Genomic DNA, 17,135 nt, shown 5'->3' on the forward strand with positions numbered 1-17,135 from the left:
CTGAGCTATGGTGTGTTAGCGTTAGCACTTTGCCCGGTGGCTGACGTTCATCCGTGTATCTGAGGTGGCATGTGTTGGGGAAATGCCGCTTTAGGTCCTTCCAGATTGTTCAGAGGGCTCCGTCCAACTTCGTGCACCTCTTCGCACAGCATCTCCGCCAGGGCGTCTGGCGAACAGACGAGCGAGAGTAAGATTCCAGGGATTTAGGAAAGAAAAAGAGCAAAGGAGTGTGCCAAACAACCACATGTGCTGCAGTCTCGAGTCGGTCCGCTCAGAAACGTTTACCCGTCTATTTGGCCATGTAGCGCTCTGTTTTTCGCCGTCCGTCCTCGTGATTACCTCGGACTGGATCAAGAAGCCGATCTGATCGATTGGCTTGGGTTGTGGCAGCCAGGTGGTTTTAACCGCCGTAGTTTTGCCATTGGCGAAGGTGAGGGGTATTCCACAATTTTCCTCCGTTCGTTATTCCGCTGAGCAGAAGGTTTCAGAGACTTGCGTGAGATGAGAAATCGAAGACAGACCCGCGTATCTGTGCGTAAGAGAGAGCAGGAGAAAAAGCGGAGGAGGAGGAGAGAGAAAGTATGTTTTTGTATGTCAATGAGAGAGGCTTTTCTCTGTGATTCAGGGAGACTGTGTGTGAGCTCCCCAGCCCGTGTGTTTTGTCAGCTGCCCACGGGCCGGTCTGCAGTTCCTCCTGGACTCTTTGAGGGGGCCTGTCTGGTTTTAACACTGTAGAGTATACCTAGTCACATTTACACTCTCAAGAACCTCCACTGCTTCTTTCCTCTCTCTCTTATAGGAAAGAGAGAGTTCATAGGAAAGTCTGTGATCTGGCATCAGGGTTATTATCCTTTTAAACACAGGATTGGTTGATCGAGTCGAGTCAGTAATGGTGTATTTTTGTCTCTGTTTTGTAGGTGCACAGGAAGATCAGAGAGGACTCAGACATGGCGCAGGATTCCCTTCAGTGCCTGGCCCAGCTGGCTTCCATGCATGGCCCTATCTTCCCCGATGAGAGCGCTCAGGTGACCTACCTGGCTCACCTGGTGGAGGGATTGCTTAATATGATCAATGGGTGCGTTTCTCTGAAACCTTCATTCATGTACTGCACTGCGTGCATATGCTTGTCATTCACAAATGTGTTATTTTGCATTTAGATAACTGCTTAATAGTTGTCTTACAAATTTGAACCTTGTCTAGGTCACATTTCACCCTACAAACGTTATAATTAATAAAATGTATATTTTGCATTATTATTTTAGTATCAGTAATGAAATTTTACAGCAGTGTAAAACATATTAATGATTTTAAACATAGGCTTAATTCTCTTTAAGTAAAACATACACTAACCGTCAAAAGTTTTTGAACAGTAAGATTTTTAATGTTTTTTTTTTTTTTTTTAAAGTCTCTTCTGGTTACCAAGCCTACATTTACTTGATCCAAAATACAGCAAAAGTAGTAATATTATGAAATATTTTTAATATTTAATGACTGTTTTCTATTTAAATATGTATTTTAAAATGTAATTTATTCTTGTGATCAAATCTACATTTTCAGCATCATTACTCCAGTCTTCAGTGTCACATGGTCCTTCAGAAATCATTTTATTATGCTGATTTGCTGTTAAAGAAACATTTATCATTATTATTATTATTATTATTATTATTATTATTATTATTATTATTATTATCAATATTTAAAACAGTTGAGTACTTTTTTTTTTTTTTTTTTTTTCAGGATTCTTTGATGAATAGACAGATCCAAAGATCAGCATTTATCTGAAATAAAAAGCTTGTGTAACATTATATTATACACTATACTATTCTAAAGTTTGGAGTCAGTATAATTTATTATACTGATAATAATAATAATAATAATAATAATAATAATAATAATAATAATAATTGTTTTTTGAGCAGCAAATCAGCATATTAGAATGACTTCTGAAGGATCGTGTGACACTGAAGACTTGGAGTAAAGATGCTAAAAATTCAGCTTTGAAATCACATGAATAAATTACATATTAAAATATATTCAAATAGAACGCAGTTTTTTTTTCAAGGAGTAAAAATATTTCAGAATTTTACTGTTTTTTCTGTACTTGGATTAAATAAATGCAGGCTTGGTGAGCAAAAGAGACTTCTTTAAAAAACATTAAAAATCTTACTGTTCAAAAACGTTTGACTTTTTAATAAATTTTTTTTTTTTTTTTATAAATGTAGCCCTGACGTGTTCTTGACAGTGAGATTTTTGCCATATAGCAGGGTTAAAAAATTACAAGGACAAATCACAAAACTAGTGCCCCATTTATTTTTAAAACAGGCTGCAAAAAAGCCCTTCAAGTGTATGGATAAATTAATAAAATACTAATACTTCTCCATTTGTTTATGGAATTAATTAAATAAACCAATAATATATCTAAGTTTAATTAACTAAATATAAATGAAGAAAATGTGTGCCCATAACAGCCTCTTAAAAAATCTTTCCAGGAGCCAGATATGATCTGTTAATAAAGTTCATTTTTGACACCGTTGTACAACGTGTATTGGCGAACATGTATTGTTGTGTGTTAGAGTTCGCATTGTAAATGCTCTGTAATGTCTATAAAGATGGAATGATGTCTCTGCAGCTTTAAATAACACACGCATTCTCTCATACACTGCTGTTTGGAATTTGAGAACAAGTAGGCGTAGTGAGTCGGGGTCTCTCTCTCCCCACTCCTCCCTCTCTCTGTCTCTGCCATTCTGTAATCACCTATTCCTGGAGCATTTTTCCAGTTGCATCATCGGAAAACCATGCGGCAGGTCCGCCAATCTGCCGTGATTGAACTCTTCTGCTTACAATTTAAATCCATCTGATATGGGTTAGAGCCGCAGTTGGGAGCATTAAGAAAGGCAGACCTCGAGTGCTTTCAGAGCTAAAGAGGGAAAAACACTCGTGTTCCCAGAATCCAGGTAGTGTGCCAGCACAACAGCAGTTTGGTGTTGTGGCTGAAATCTTTATGTCTCCCTTTACAGCAGCTGAGGCATTTGTGCTTATAGACAAATATTTTCAGGAGAACTCAACCATGAATGTTGAATTCCAGTGGATAAACATTTAGACATACGTGCACAGTTTACTCTGGACCTTTGCAGGCTCACACACTATCTCATGCTTTTCAGATGAGATCAAGAGAACAATGATAGAGATTGATTGTGGGATGATCCTTTAAGGGTTACTGTTCTGTTCATAACTCTCTTTCATCCTCTGACAGGATTGAGATTGAAGACTCTGAAGCTGTAGGCATCTCCAACATCATCAGTAACCTCATCAGCACATTTCCCCGAAGCGTTCTGACAGCACTCCCGAACGAGCTCTTCGCCTCTTTCATTAACTGTCTCACACTGCTCACGTGTTCGTTCGGTCGCAGCGCCGCCCTGGAGGAGGTGGTGAGTACTGCATTTGTACCACAACAGACCACAACCACACTTTACAGAGTAGCTGAGGTCTATGAATGTCAAACTCATTATTCTTTTTTATATAGCGTGAGAACTGCTCTGTTGCAGCAGGCTTTTTATTGTATTTAATGGAAAAATATAACTATTGAACCAGGGTGTACTTTTTTACACCCACTTTTAGAAGAGGGTATTGGCACTGATGTCCTGATTTGATTCCATTCAGATTCACAAGTCATTCATTTTGAGACGGTACAAGTTTTATTGTTTTTGTCTCACCAAGGCTGCATTTATTTGATTAAAAATACCTGAATAAGATATTTTACATTTAGCCGTTAACATATAGTCCACAAGAGAAAATAATAGTTGAATCTATAAAAATGACCCCATTCAAAAGTTACATACATGTGATTCTTAATACTGTGTTGTTACCTGAATGATCCACAGCAGCACAACAGTGTTTTTTTTTTTTTTGTTTTTTTTTGTTTTGTTTGTTTGGTGATGGTTTTTTATGAGTCCCTTGTTTGTCGTGAACAGTTAAACTGCCTGCTGTTCTTCAGGAAAATCCTTCAGATCCCACGTTCTTTGGTTTTTCAGCATTTTTGTGTATTTGAACCCTTTCTAACAATGACTGTATGATTTTGTGATCCATCTTTTCACACTGAGGACAACTGATGGACTCATATGCAACTATTAAAGAAGGTTCAAACACTCACTGATGCTCCTGGAGGAAACACGATGCAAGTTGCTGGGGGGTGAAATCTTTTGGAATTTGAAGATCAGGGTAAATTTCACTTATTTTGTCTTCTGGGAAACATGCAAGAGTCTTCTGTGGCTTCTGAAGGGCAGTACTAAATGAAAAAAATATGATATTTAGGCAAAAAAAGAAAAATGTACACATCTTCATTCTGTTCAAAAGTTTTCACCCCCTTAATGCATTATTTTTCCTTTTGGAGCATCAGTGGGCGTTTGAACCTTCTGTAATAGTTGCATATGAGTCCCTCAGTTGTCCTTAGTGTGAAAAGTTGAATCCCAAAATCACAGTCATTGTTGGAAAGGGTTCAAATACACAAAAATGCTGTAAAACCAAAGAATTTGTGTGACCTAAAGGATTTTTCTGAAGAACAGTTTAACTGTTCAGGACAAACAAGGGACTCATGAACAACTAAACATGATTGTGGTAGTCACGTATGTCTCTTTTTCTCTAGCTGGATAAGGATGACATGGTGTACATGGAGGCATACGATAAGCTGCTGGAGTCTTGGCTGACGCTGGTGCAGGAGGACGAGCACTTTCCCCGAGGCTGTTTCGTCCAGCCGGCCGTGCAGGTCTTCAACTCCTACATCCAGTGTCACCTCGCAGCTCCCGACGGCACGAGAAACCTGGTCAGAACAACTGCCTTCACATCCAAACACATCTTTCTCACCATGTAAAATCTGATCTGTTAACACTCTCGAAATGTCACTGGCTTTCCAATTTGCTGGTAATTTGTTGCTTTTGTTGAATTTTTGTTTTTTGTTGACTTTGTGGTTTGCTTTTCATCTTAATTAAAACGGAAAGGCATGAAGCACAACAAATGTCTAAAACAGTTTTCCTTCAAAGAATCATCTGCCAGAGAAACTCAGACGCTCCAGCACATGGTTTCAGTCATATGCGTTTTTTTTTTGTTGTTTTTTTTTAGACTGCAAACGGTGTTGCTTCTCATGAAGAGGAAGAAATAAACGAATTACAGGAGGACGACAGAGAGCTGTTCTCAGATCAGCTGGCCAGTATCGGCATGTTGGGCCGCATCGCTGCAGACCACTGTATACCTCTGCTCACAGGGTACAGACACACAATCCACTTCAGAGAAACCGCTTTAATAAACAAGCACTGTGAGCCTTACATTTCTCATCTGTCTTCAGTTTGTTGGAGGACCGAGTCACGCGGCTTCACGGGCAACTCCAGAGACACCAACAGCACCTCATGGCCTCTGCGGACCCAGGCACGGTGGACCGGAAAGTTCTAGATGACCTTTACGAAGACATTCATTGGCTCATATTAGTGTCAGGTCTGTGTCATTTACTCGCCCTCATTTTCACAACTGCAAGTGGAATATTTAACCTTTTATATCTATAGATGTGTAATTCAGATGCAACTGCTCTTTATTTTTTTATAATTTGGAGGCGATTTACACCTCAGTCAAGTTGTTTTTTGTCGTTGTGTTGAAGTGTTTGGTATTTTAACAGGTTACCTCTTGGCTGATGACCCTCAGGGTGAAACACCATTGATACCTTCAGAAGTGATGGAGTACTCTATCAAACACTCGACTGAGGTGGATATCAACACTACACTGCAGCTGCTCGGCTCTCCTGGAGAGAAGGCCACCTCCATCCCAGGATGCAACAGGACAGATTCAGTTATCAGGTAGAGAGACTCTACGTGTGACAGTGTCATTACTCTAAAGAAGATTCAAGTTTATTGGTAGTTAGTAGGTGTGGGAATTATCATATGATTTCCTTTTCATTCACATTTTTCATGCAACATTATCCAGTTTTCATTGTAAGTTGCATATTTATTCTTTTTTTATGACAATTTCACAAGTAGACCAGACGCTTTCAAGCTATCTCAAGGCATTGTGCTAGCATATAGGCTGTTTGTGTGGCATCCTCAATAATTTTTGACAAAGTTTTTGATAAGTAAGACAAATTTTACTTTTTAAACTGATGCTGTGAAGGAAACTAACTCATATAGTAGATATTGTCAGGTTTCTCCCTATAATCTTTTAGTGACACATTTAGTAATAAAAATGTTGTCAGCACAATTTTTTAATCATTGATAATAATAGATGTTTCTTGAGCAGCAAATCAGTATAGTAAAATGATTTCTGAAGGATCATGTGACACTGAAGATGGGAATAATGGCTGCTAAAAATTCAGCTTTGCATCACAGGAATAAATTACATTATAAGATGTATTAAAATAGAAATCAGTTATTTTAAATAGTAAAAATATTTCACAATATTACTGTTTTTACTGTATATTTGATCAAATTCACACTGCCTTAATAAGCAAAAAAATCTTCTTAGTTAAACCCAAAAATAAAAATTAATTACTCACCCTCATGTCGTTCCAAACCAGTAAGACCTTCATTCATCTTCAAAACACAAATTAAGATATTCTTGATGAAATCTGAGAGCTTTCTGACCCTTCATAGACAGCAACGCAACTACCACATTCAACGCCTGAAAAGGTACCAAGGACATTGTTAAAATAGTTCATGTGACATCAGTGGTTCAACCATAATGTTATCATTGAATAAAGTAGTTTTTGTTTTCTTTGTGCACAAAAAGTATTCTTGTAGCAAAATTAAGGTTGAACCACTGATGTCACATGGACTATTTTAACAATGTCCTTACTAGTTATAGTTTTCAATGAATTAGTTTGTTCCTTCAAGATACTGAATATTTTCAGGTGAAAGCGTGATTTACACAAGTACAACACTTATTCACATGCAATCGCTCTCAATAACTTATTGTGGTACTTCATCTGTATACGATTTAGAATGAGAAGAAATGTGTAAGAAATGCAGCGAACTGTAGGTAAAATAACTGATGAAACGTACTGTTATTTTCATCACAAACATTTGCACTGCAAAAATCAGCAATTATACATTTTAATGCTGACGACCATGTTAGCTTGGCATGAGGAAAAAAGTTGCACACTAGTGTTCCAATAAGCTACTTTAAAACTATCCTGTTGTTTTATTTCTGTTATTTTCTCCTTTTAATATACGTTATGAACAGAACTGTGGTATTTCAAACATACTGAAATAGTTTAGATGCGGCGCGAAGGCGGAGCGGTGTTTCTGGTACACGAGGGGAAATTGTTGGCGCTCCTCTCCGCTCACATACTCTGTTCCTTACTACCTTTCTGGGCCTTGAACGTGTCAATTGTGTTGCTGTCTATGCAGGGTCAGAAAGCCTCAAAAATATCTATTGTGTTCTGAAGATGAATGAAGGTTTTACGGGTTTGGAACGACATGAGGGAGATAATTAATGACGGAATTTTCATATTTTGCGTTAACTATGCCTTTAAAAAATCCTGCCGATTGTTATATCTGCTTGTCTGATGAATGCCTTTTTCCAGACATAGTGGTAATGATCAGCTTGTCAGCAGATTCCCATGCCAGCTGTTTGCTGATCTTGCTGCGTACTGGAACAATGGCTTGTTTAAAGTTTATCACTCAGAATTGCTACTAGAGAGAGCAGGCATGGTGTAGCACAGGCCGTTTGATCTGCAGTTCGTTTGCCCAGTGGGGAATGCCCTGGCACGCGCCCAGCTAGGCCTGCCACGCGAACAGCAGCCCTCAAGTGGCCCCAGCCCCGGCGCCAGTCAATGTTGCAGCACCACTCCCCACACATTATTCAATTAGAGCCAGGCCAGGTGCCACTCAGATCGCAGGGTCAGAGGGGAGCACTAGGGGCCCGGGAGTCGTGCGTGTGTTCAGAAGCTATTTCCAAGTTGATTGATTTTTGGTTCCTATTTTCAGCTGTTCTTTTCTTTTCTTACTTTTTTTTTCTTTTTTTTTTTTAAGGTCTGTATACAATTACTGTATGGTGGGTTTGATGTAAATTTAATAATAATAATAATAATAATAATAACATGATAATGATAATAAAATAATTGTAATAAAAAGAATAATTATTAATAATAGTAATATAAAATATGAATATTTTACAGTAATAAGAAATATAAAGCAATAAAAATATACAATAGAATATTTTTTATATAGCAAAAGTCTATTATTAATATAATTTATTATTATTATTATTATTACTACTACTAAAAGGAGATGTTGTTGTTGTTGTTATTATTATTATTATTAATAGTAGTACTATTAATATACTATTAATACTATACATACTATTGCTGCTAATAATAGTAATAATATAATATATTAATGATATTTATATTATAATAAATATTTATATATTTATTTTATAATAAATGTCATTAATATTAATTATAATATTAATTATATAAATATTATGTTAACATCAACATTATGTAAACGTAATAAATAATAATAATATATAATATAATAACATAATAAATAATAATAATAATAAATAAATAAAATATTTATTAATTTATTAAATATATTTTACAGTAATAAGAAATATAAAGCAATAAAATGAAATAAACAATTATTTGTTGAGCAAATAAAAATATTAATATATTAATATATAAAGACTAATCGAACCATCTAGTAGCTGGTTCCCTCCGAAGTTTCCCTCAGGATAGCTGGCGCTCGCTCGAAAAAGCAGTTTTATCCGGTAAAGCAAATGACTAGAGGCCTTGGGGCCGAAACGATCTCAACCTATTCTCAAACAACAAAGTAGTTGTTGTTGTTATTAATTGTAATAAAAATAATTAATAATAATTGTAATACAAATATTTATATTATTTTACTGTAATAAGAAATAAAACAATAAAAATAGTTTTTTTTAATTATATAACAAAAATGCATGTTGTTGTTGTTGTTGTTGTTGTTGTTGTTGTTGTTGTTGTTGTTATAGTAGTATTAGTAGTAACATACTATTACTGCTAATAATAGTAATAATGTAAAGTATTAATTGGAATATATTATTTATATTATACTAAATATTTGTATATTTATATTATAAATATAAGAATGTTATTTTTAATATAATAATAATAAGTATATAACAAAATACAATGTTAACCAACATTATGTAAATATTTATAATAAATAATTGTAATAGAAATATTAATATTTTACAGCAATAAGAAATATAAAGCAATAAAAATATATAATAAAATGAATTTTTAGAGCAGATAAAAAATATATTAATATATTATTTTAATTTTAAAGTTGTTGTTGTTGTTTTTATTATTGTTAGTAGTAGTAGTAGTAGTAGTAGTAGTAGTAACATACTATCACTGCTAGTAATAGTAATAATATAATATATTAGTAATGATATATTAGTAATATTTGTTATAATACATATTTATGTACTTATAATAAATATTAACATTAATTATATAATATAATATTAATAATTATATATGTATGTTAACATCAACATTAATATTATTAATATTATTAGATAAATAGTAATAAATATTTTTTAGAATATTTTTTAAATAGTTATAAGAAACAAATAATTTTTATATAGCAATTAAAAATATATATTATATTTTAATTTTTAAAGTACATATTGTTGTTATTTTTATTATTGATCGTGTTGATTATTGATAATATTGATAGTAACATATTATTACTGCTAATAATGGTAATAATATATTAATATTATTTATTATTATAATAATATTATTATTAATAATTATAAATATATAAATAAATACACGTTGTTGTTCTACTTATTATTATTTTAAGTGAAGGTTGAAGGACCAGGAGGTGGACTGTAAATCTTATGCTTAAAAACCCAGGGCTTTTTTCCTTGGCATTTCCAAGCAGATATTCGATCTGATTCTAATCTGATTGGAATGGGATACAGACTGTGACTTTAATGAATAGTGTAATTTTAATGATGTAGAAGCTGTATGTGTGGTTACTGGTTGGGTCTCATAGAGACCTAGTGGTATTGTTTGCAAAAAAATCTGCCTGTAATTTGATTTGGGCTTAATGGGTGGTGTTATTCCAAAACTGTGGAACAGGATAGAGGTGAGGATTGATAGATTGGAAGGACGCTGAGTTGATGGCAATTTTGAATGGAGGCGATGTGGAGGTCAGAGGATTTGGAGAAGACAGTAGGCTGGTGATGGGTGGGGGAAGGTGAGCAGACTGTAGAAGATTTGGAAAGACAGTGGGCCAAGGTATTGTGTTTCCCAATAGCATGCACCGACCTCGCAGCTCCGAAATGTCAGTGAGGGTTTTGTCTTAACAAACAATGTGAAACATTTAATGGTGCTGCACTCCGCGGGGCACATGGGATATCAGTCTTCCAGGATGGTAAGCTGCTCTAATACCTTTCTTGTGTCATCTTTCTTTACGGGTGGAGGTGTGAAGGAACGATAGCCTTTGTTATTGTGAGCCTTTGTTGAGTCTCGGAGCATCTAGACAGAACCGCCATGAAATCTCTTCCCTCCCCTGTGCCATTTCTCACTCTTGTTTTTCTTCTCTCTTCATTTTCCTGTAAACAGCAGCCTGTCAAATTCTGTTTCAGATTTGTTCTGCTCGCAGAAATTGGCTTTCCAGGAATTTGCATTTTCATTTCTCTCTGTCTCTCTGTCACAGGTTGTTATCGGCGGTGCTAAGAACCTCAGAGGTGGAGTCTCGGGCGACACGAGCGAGTCTGACTGAGCTCCTGAGTCCTCAGATGGGCAAAGACATTGTCTGGTTTCTTCGGCGCTGGGCCAAGACATACCTGTTGGTGGACGAGAAACTCTACGGCCAAGTGAGTTGCCAAAATGAGGTCAATCAACATGTGGAAACAGTTGGCATGATGTCTGAATGAAACCTGCAGTTTGTTTCTGTTCTGGCTCTGGTCAACAAAATCACACACAAATTCCTGGAACCCAACCTAGACATTTTTATGTGACGTTTTATTACTTCTGACTCTTCCTCTGAGTGTTTGTCTTTTGTGTTTTACATCTCTCCCGCAGATCAGTATGCCTCTCAGCACCGCATTTGGAGCGGACACTGAGGGGGCGCAGTGGATTGTGGGATATCTGTTGGAGAAAGTGATCAATAATCTGTCGGTGTGGAGCTCTGAGCCAGAGCTGGCTAATGACACTGTGGAGCTGCTGGTGACTCTGGTGGAGAAGAGAGAGAGGTTTGTGTCTGTTTGCTGGAGTAATGCCTACGTGTGCATCAGTGAGTGCTAAATATTTGTCTCTTTAGCCTAACGCCCCGCAGGACAAATGCTCACTGACAGGCACAAGAAAGCCCGGTGCCGACGTCTTCGTATACCTTCAGTTAATACAAGACCAAATGTTTTGAATGTGCCCCGCCTGCTGGTGGAATTGTGACACTGCACTTCGAAATGATCTAGAAATTTAAAATTGCATAATGCTTCATAAATAAATGTAAAATAAATGAACAGTGTATATCAATGCACATCTTTTTAGAAAGAAATTTAGAATTAAGTGGATATTTTACTAACATTCAAGTCCGTTCATAAAGGATTTTGTAAAAGAAAGCTGCTTTTTCCATAAACTGAAAAAGCTCATAAAAGTGATGAATTCAGATTTTTCTTAAATCATGTGATAGATCTATATACAGAATAAACTGACATTTAAAGGGATAGTTCAACCAAAAATGAGAAGACATTTGAAGGGAGCCCTGGGTATTAAGACTTGTATGGCTTAATATAACGTAAATTATGTACAGAAATATGTAGTAGAAAACCTGTGAAAGATTTACGCATTTAAAAAATCTGCATTGTTTTATACATATTTTGGACTATGGGAGGTGCCATTATTTCGATGACGTCAATTGGTGAGCTGCTGGCGCTACCTGTTGCTATTTTTCTTGGAAAATAAAATACAGATGCGATGCCACATTGTGAGGCTTTTGGTTGCAATGTTTAGTCAAAGGGCAAAAAGAGAAGCAATGTAAATCTTACTGCTTTCCTAGCGATAAGAAGAGGAGAGAAGAATGGGATGATTCCTGTGGATGAATAAAACCTCCCAAAGACCAACGTTTTTGTTCTTTTCAATTCAGCCCTGATGGCTTTCAGGCTTTAAGTAGACCACAGCTACTCACCCCCTTGTCATCCAAGATGTTCATGTCTTTCTTTCTTCAGTCATAAAGAAATTATGTTTTTTGAGGAAAACATTTCTGCATTTTTCTCCATATAATGGACTGATATGGTGCCCTGATTTTGAACTTTCAAAATGTAGTTTAAATGCGGCTTCAAACGATCCCATTTACAACCGCATTTGGGATCGTTTTAGGCCGCATTTAAACTGCATTTTGAAAGTTCAAAATCGGGGCACCATATCAGTCCATTATATGGAGAAAAATGCTGAAATGTTTTCCTTTAAAAAACATAATTTTTTTACGACTGAAGAAAGAAAGGCATGAACATCTTGGATGACAAGGAAGTGTGTACATTATATGTGAATCTTTTTTTTGGAAGTGGACTGCTCTTTTAAAGTACACTCCTTAGTAAGTGAGAGATGCATTTAGAATCAGCATATGGTCACTGTCTAGTGGACTTTGTTTTCAAGTGCGCAACTCCTGGCATTCGCTGTTCTTCTGCGGGTGGTTATCAAACAGAGTTGCATTATTCCGGGCGCCCCTTTCTGGATTGAGGGTGAATTGCCTGTATTTGTTGTAAGGCCTCATGCACCGAACCGAGATCCCCATCCTGTGACGTTTCAGTACGAATACATGTATCGGTACTAAAAAAATAATTTCTTCCACTGTAACTCTTAAATCTTACTCACGTACACTTCCGATCAGATGTTTGGGGTCAGTAAGATATCATTACTGTTTTTAAAAAGTCTCAGTAAATATATAAAAAAAATATATGTATAGTAAAACAGCAAATTACAGTCAAAATGGTACTATTATTGCTCTCTCATGGTTCAGGGCGAACATCGTGGTGCAATGTGAGAACTGGTGGAGCTTGGCCAAGCAGTTTGCCAGTCGCAGTCCTCCCTTGCATATGCTGTCCAGCACAGTCCAGCGGACTCTAATGAAGGCCCTGGTCCTGGGCGGCTTTGCTCACATGGATTCTGATACCAAACAGCAATACTGGGCCGAGGTGAGGAGAAAATTATAATAGAGACATTTTCGGAAGGTCAAGCATTTTTGCTAATGAAAACACTAAGCAGCAAAAAAGAAACAGGAGTTTATGAAGCATGGTTTCATTACTCTGTCTGTGCACTGCAGGTACTGCATCCACTCCAGCAGCGCTTCCTCAACCTCATTAACCAGGAGAACTTCGCTCAGATCTGTCAAGAGGAAGCTGTGAAGCAGGAAATCGTGGCCACTCTGGAAGCTCTGTGCGGCATTGCTGAAGCGACGCAGATTGACAATGTAGCGTCTCTCTTCAGCTTCCTTATGGACTTCTTGTCCAGCTGCATCGGCCTCATGGAGGTCTACAGAAACTCACCTGAAACGGTCAACCTCATCATAGAGGTGTTTGTGGAAGTGGCCCACAAACAAATTTGCTACCTGGGCGAGGTGAGACATTAGCGCTTGCGTTGATTTTGATGTGATCACACAGTATTTGCAGAAAAGACTGTATTCGTCCTGCATCCTAAATTTGTTTTTCAACACACCACCTCTCTGACTCCACAGACTAAGTCTATGAAACTGTACGAGGTGTGCTTGACGCTGCTGCAGGTTTACTCCAAGAACAATCTGGGTCGAAAGAGACTAGATGTAGCCGCGGAGGAGGACCAGTACCAGGACCTTCTGCTCATCATGGAGCTCCTCACCAACCTGCTCTCCAAAGAGTTCATTGACTTTAGTGACACCGGTATGAGCATTCATTCATGATTCACATCATTTGCATCATAGCTTGCGAGTGTTTACATGAGATGAAGAATATGCCTTTTTTTGTGTGCAGATGAGGTGTTTCGTGGGCAGGAGCAGAGCTCAGGTGCTGGACGGGCCGTATCAGCTGCTGACGTTGTGCTGTATGGGGTGAATATTGTGCTGCCCCTCATGTCTCAGGACTTGCTTAAGGTAAAATTTGACTTTAAGCTGTATTTTGAAAGTTATTAATCAACATCAGTTCATAGCAAACTCAGACACTTAAAAGGTGTGCTACTGTTCTGAAATACTCTTTCTTTTGTACCCAGTTTCCTTCTCTGTGTAACCAGTATTATAAGCTCATCACCTTCATCTGTGAGATTTTCCCTGAGAAGATCCCTCAGCTGCCTGAGGAGCTCTTCAAAAGTCTCATGTGCTCTCTGGAGCTTGGCATGACCTCGTATCCTTGCTTTTGTATACAGAAGAGTTATGTTATTTAAAGTCTGTGCTTGCTAAGCATAGTGTGTTGGATTTCATTGTTGAGTTTTTGTTATTGAATTATGGTGTCTATGGTCTAGCATATTTCCTTAACACAAACTGCAGTATGAGTTCAGAGATCAGTCAGCTGTGTCTGGAGGCTCTATCCCCACTGGCTGAGCAGTGCGCCAAGACACAGGAAAAAGACACACCCCTATTTATTGCCACACGACATTTCCTTAAGGTGAGTCACATGATGTCTAAACCAGTGGTCAGCCATTGTGGGTTTTTAACAGGCGATGTCTGTTGCTATTTATTGAAGTTTAAAATTTTGGAGTGTAGGATTGTGTTTTTGAAAGATGTCACTTACGCTCACCAAGGCTGCATTTGATCAAAAATACAGTAAAACAGTAAAATTGTCATAATATTGTTACAATTTAAAATAAGTGGTCATCTATTTTAATATATTTCCAATAGAAATTTATAAGTTTTAACACCAGTCCTCAGTGTCACATGATCCTCCAGAAATCATTCTAATGTGAAGATTTGGCACTCAAGAAACATTTATTTTATGAATGCTGAAATGTTTTTTTAGTATTCTTTAATAAATAGAAAGTTCAAGCAAACAGCATTTGTTGGCACCGATAGCCTTGTGGGCAGCACGCTGACATACAGCGCCATTGCGCTCTGGGCGTCCCGTGTTCGAATCCTGACTCGAGGACCTTTCCCGATCCCGCCCCCTTCTCTTTCTCCCACTTTGATTCCCGTCACCTCTAATCTGTCCTGTCATAGTAAAAGGCAAAAAAAAAAAAACAGCATTTTTATTTTTATTTTTTGAAAAAGAAATCTTTTGGCAAATTAAATTTGTCTTTTACGGTCACTTTTGATCAGTTAAAGGGATAGTTTTGTTTTTTGCAATCTTTATAATAGCAGTGAATGGGTGTTGAGATTTTGAAGCAAAATAAAATGCATTCATTTATCATAAAAATTACTCCACACGGTTCTGGGGGATTAATAAAGACCTTCTGAAGTGAATCAATGCGTTTGTGTCAGAAAAATATCCATATTTCACGCGTTATAAACTGTAACCTCTAGCTTCCGTTAACTGTTTTACACGCTTTCACAAGAGAATGGCGTTCCAGTGGATGACGTAGATGTAACATAAGTTCTGGTGAGAAATTGCTTGTCTCATGAGAACCAAGTTTTGTTTACAGCAAATTAAAAACAATTTCCTCTTGGCTTACATTGAAATTCTCCAACATTTGTCTTCACAAATCTGTGTTTTGTACTTCTAATCCGTGACCGGTGTTTCGTTTTACTCCTACGTCATCCGCTGGACCACTCTGTCGTAAACGCGCATATAATAGTTAGTGGAAGCTATAGATTACAGTTTATAAAGTTTTAAATATGAATGTTTTTCTTTCACAAACGCATCAGTTTGCTTCAAAAGGCGTTTATTAATTCCCCAGAGCCATGTGGAGCACTTTTTATGATGGATGGATGCACTTTGCTGGACTTCAAACCACCCATTCACTGGCATCATAAAGCCTGGAAGAGCCAGGATATTTTTTTTAATATAACTTCAGTTGTATTCGTCTGAAAGAAAGTCATATACATGTAGGATGGCTTAAGAGTTAGTAAATAATAGGGTAATTTTAATTATTATTAAATTATTAAATTTTAATTTTTGGGTGTACTGTCCCTTTATATTAATCCTTGTTGAATAAAAATAATAATTATTTTAAGAACACAAAAATCTTACTGACCCCAAACTTTTGAACAGTAAAGTACATAATACAACAACAAAAGAGAACATTTAAATGCACATTTAACATTTAAACATTTTACACCGTATTTACTCAAAATTCTCAAAAAGGAAAGAATGTTTTTCTGTTGACGAGACGCGCACACTCAGGGACTTCAAGTACGATTCCAGAAAAGATTTTAGATTTTATATCATATGTTAAAAGTTTAAAATCTTGTAGAATTATAACTGCTGTATTTTTGTTTTGCTTGATTTATTTTATATATATATATATGTAACTTTTGTATTATCCCAACTCAGTTTTTGCTATGAAACTTGCCTTAGATGCTGATATGGAAATAAAAATAACTACTACTACTACTGCTGCTGCTGGCTAGGCTGTCAGGAAATATGGACTGACACAAGGAATGACAAATGTGTCAGTATTATTTCCTTTCAGTATTAATTGAGGGTTATTGGCTGATGCCAGTTACCTCAAAATCAGTGTTGCCAAGTCCGCGGTTTTACCGCGGGTTGCAGCGACCCCTATAACGCCATATTTAGCCCCTGAAATATGAATTTACTAGGGGAAAAAATTTTATTTTGTCCCCAAAACACGATTTTTAACAGGGGAACCCCCTCGAAATGCAATTGGGCTTGTTTTGCGTAGCAAATGGGCAGGTTTTGTGAAAACCTGGCAACCCAGCTCAAAATGGTCAATCATGCGCTAATGTCACTAACCTTCAATGTAATGTGTAATTGTCTAAGATTAATGTACATGTATAAAAATGTTGATTTAATAACGTACATTTCTCCCTCTCTCTTCCTCATAGCTGGTGTTTGACATGCTTGTGCTCCAGAAACACAACACTGAAATGACAGTAGCAGCTGGAGAAGCGCTGTATACGCTAGTGTGCCTTCACCAGGTATGTTTTATGCTTACACTATGACTTTTAACTGACACTGTGTCTACACCAGAAGCAACAGGTGTTGCGCCACATCGCGCCCCGCCGTCTACACTGGAC

The 17,135-nt window shown here is 36.9% G+C and overlaps 1 protein-coding gene across 1 annotated transcript in view; it reads left to right on the forward strand.

Moving 5' to 3' along the window:
* The window catches only part of xpo4 (exportin 4), a 41,751-nt gene that overhangs the window by 23,110 nt on the left and 1,506 nt on the right, over positions 1-17,135 (forward strand). Inside the window, exons 8-22 of the mRNA XM_051119558.1 lie at positions 918-1,075; positions 3,254-3,428; positions 4,643-4,819; positions 5,116-5,258; positions 5,339-5,484; positions 5,663-5,840; positions 10,698-10,857; positions 11,066-11,235; positions 12,999-13,173; positions 13,302-13,595; positions 13,713-13,893; positions 13,984-14,102; positions 14,219-14,349; positions 14,493-14,610; positions 16,944-17,036. Of these exons, the coding sequence (XP_050975515.1) occupies positions 918-1,075; positions 3,254-3,428; positions 4,643-4,819; positions 5,116-5,258; positions 5,339-5,484; positions 5,663-5,840; positions 10,698-10,857; positions 11,066-11,235; positions 12,999-13,173; positions 13,302-13,595; positions 13,713-13,893; positions 13,984-14,102; positions 14,219-14,349; positions 14,493-14,610; positions 16,944-17,036 (2,418 nt within the window). The remainder of the gene's footprint in view (positions 1-917; positions 1,076-3,253; positions 3,429-4,642; positions 4,820-5,115; positions 5,259-5,338; positions 5,485-5,662; positions 5,841-10,697; positions 10,858-11,065; positions 11,236-12,998; positions 13,174-13,301; positions 13,596-13,712; positions 13,894-13,983; positions 14,103-14,218; positions 14,350-14,492; positions 14,611-16,943; positions 17,037-17,135) is intronic.

This window comes from Labeo rohita, chromosome 9, assembly GCF_022985175.1.
Source record: "Labeo rohita strain BAU-BD-2019 chromosome 9, IGBB_LRoh.1.0, whole genome shotgun sequence".
Lineage (NCBI taxonomy): Eukaryota > Metazoa > Chordata > Actinopteri > Cypriniformes > Cyprinidae > Labeo > Labeo rohita.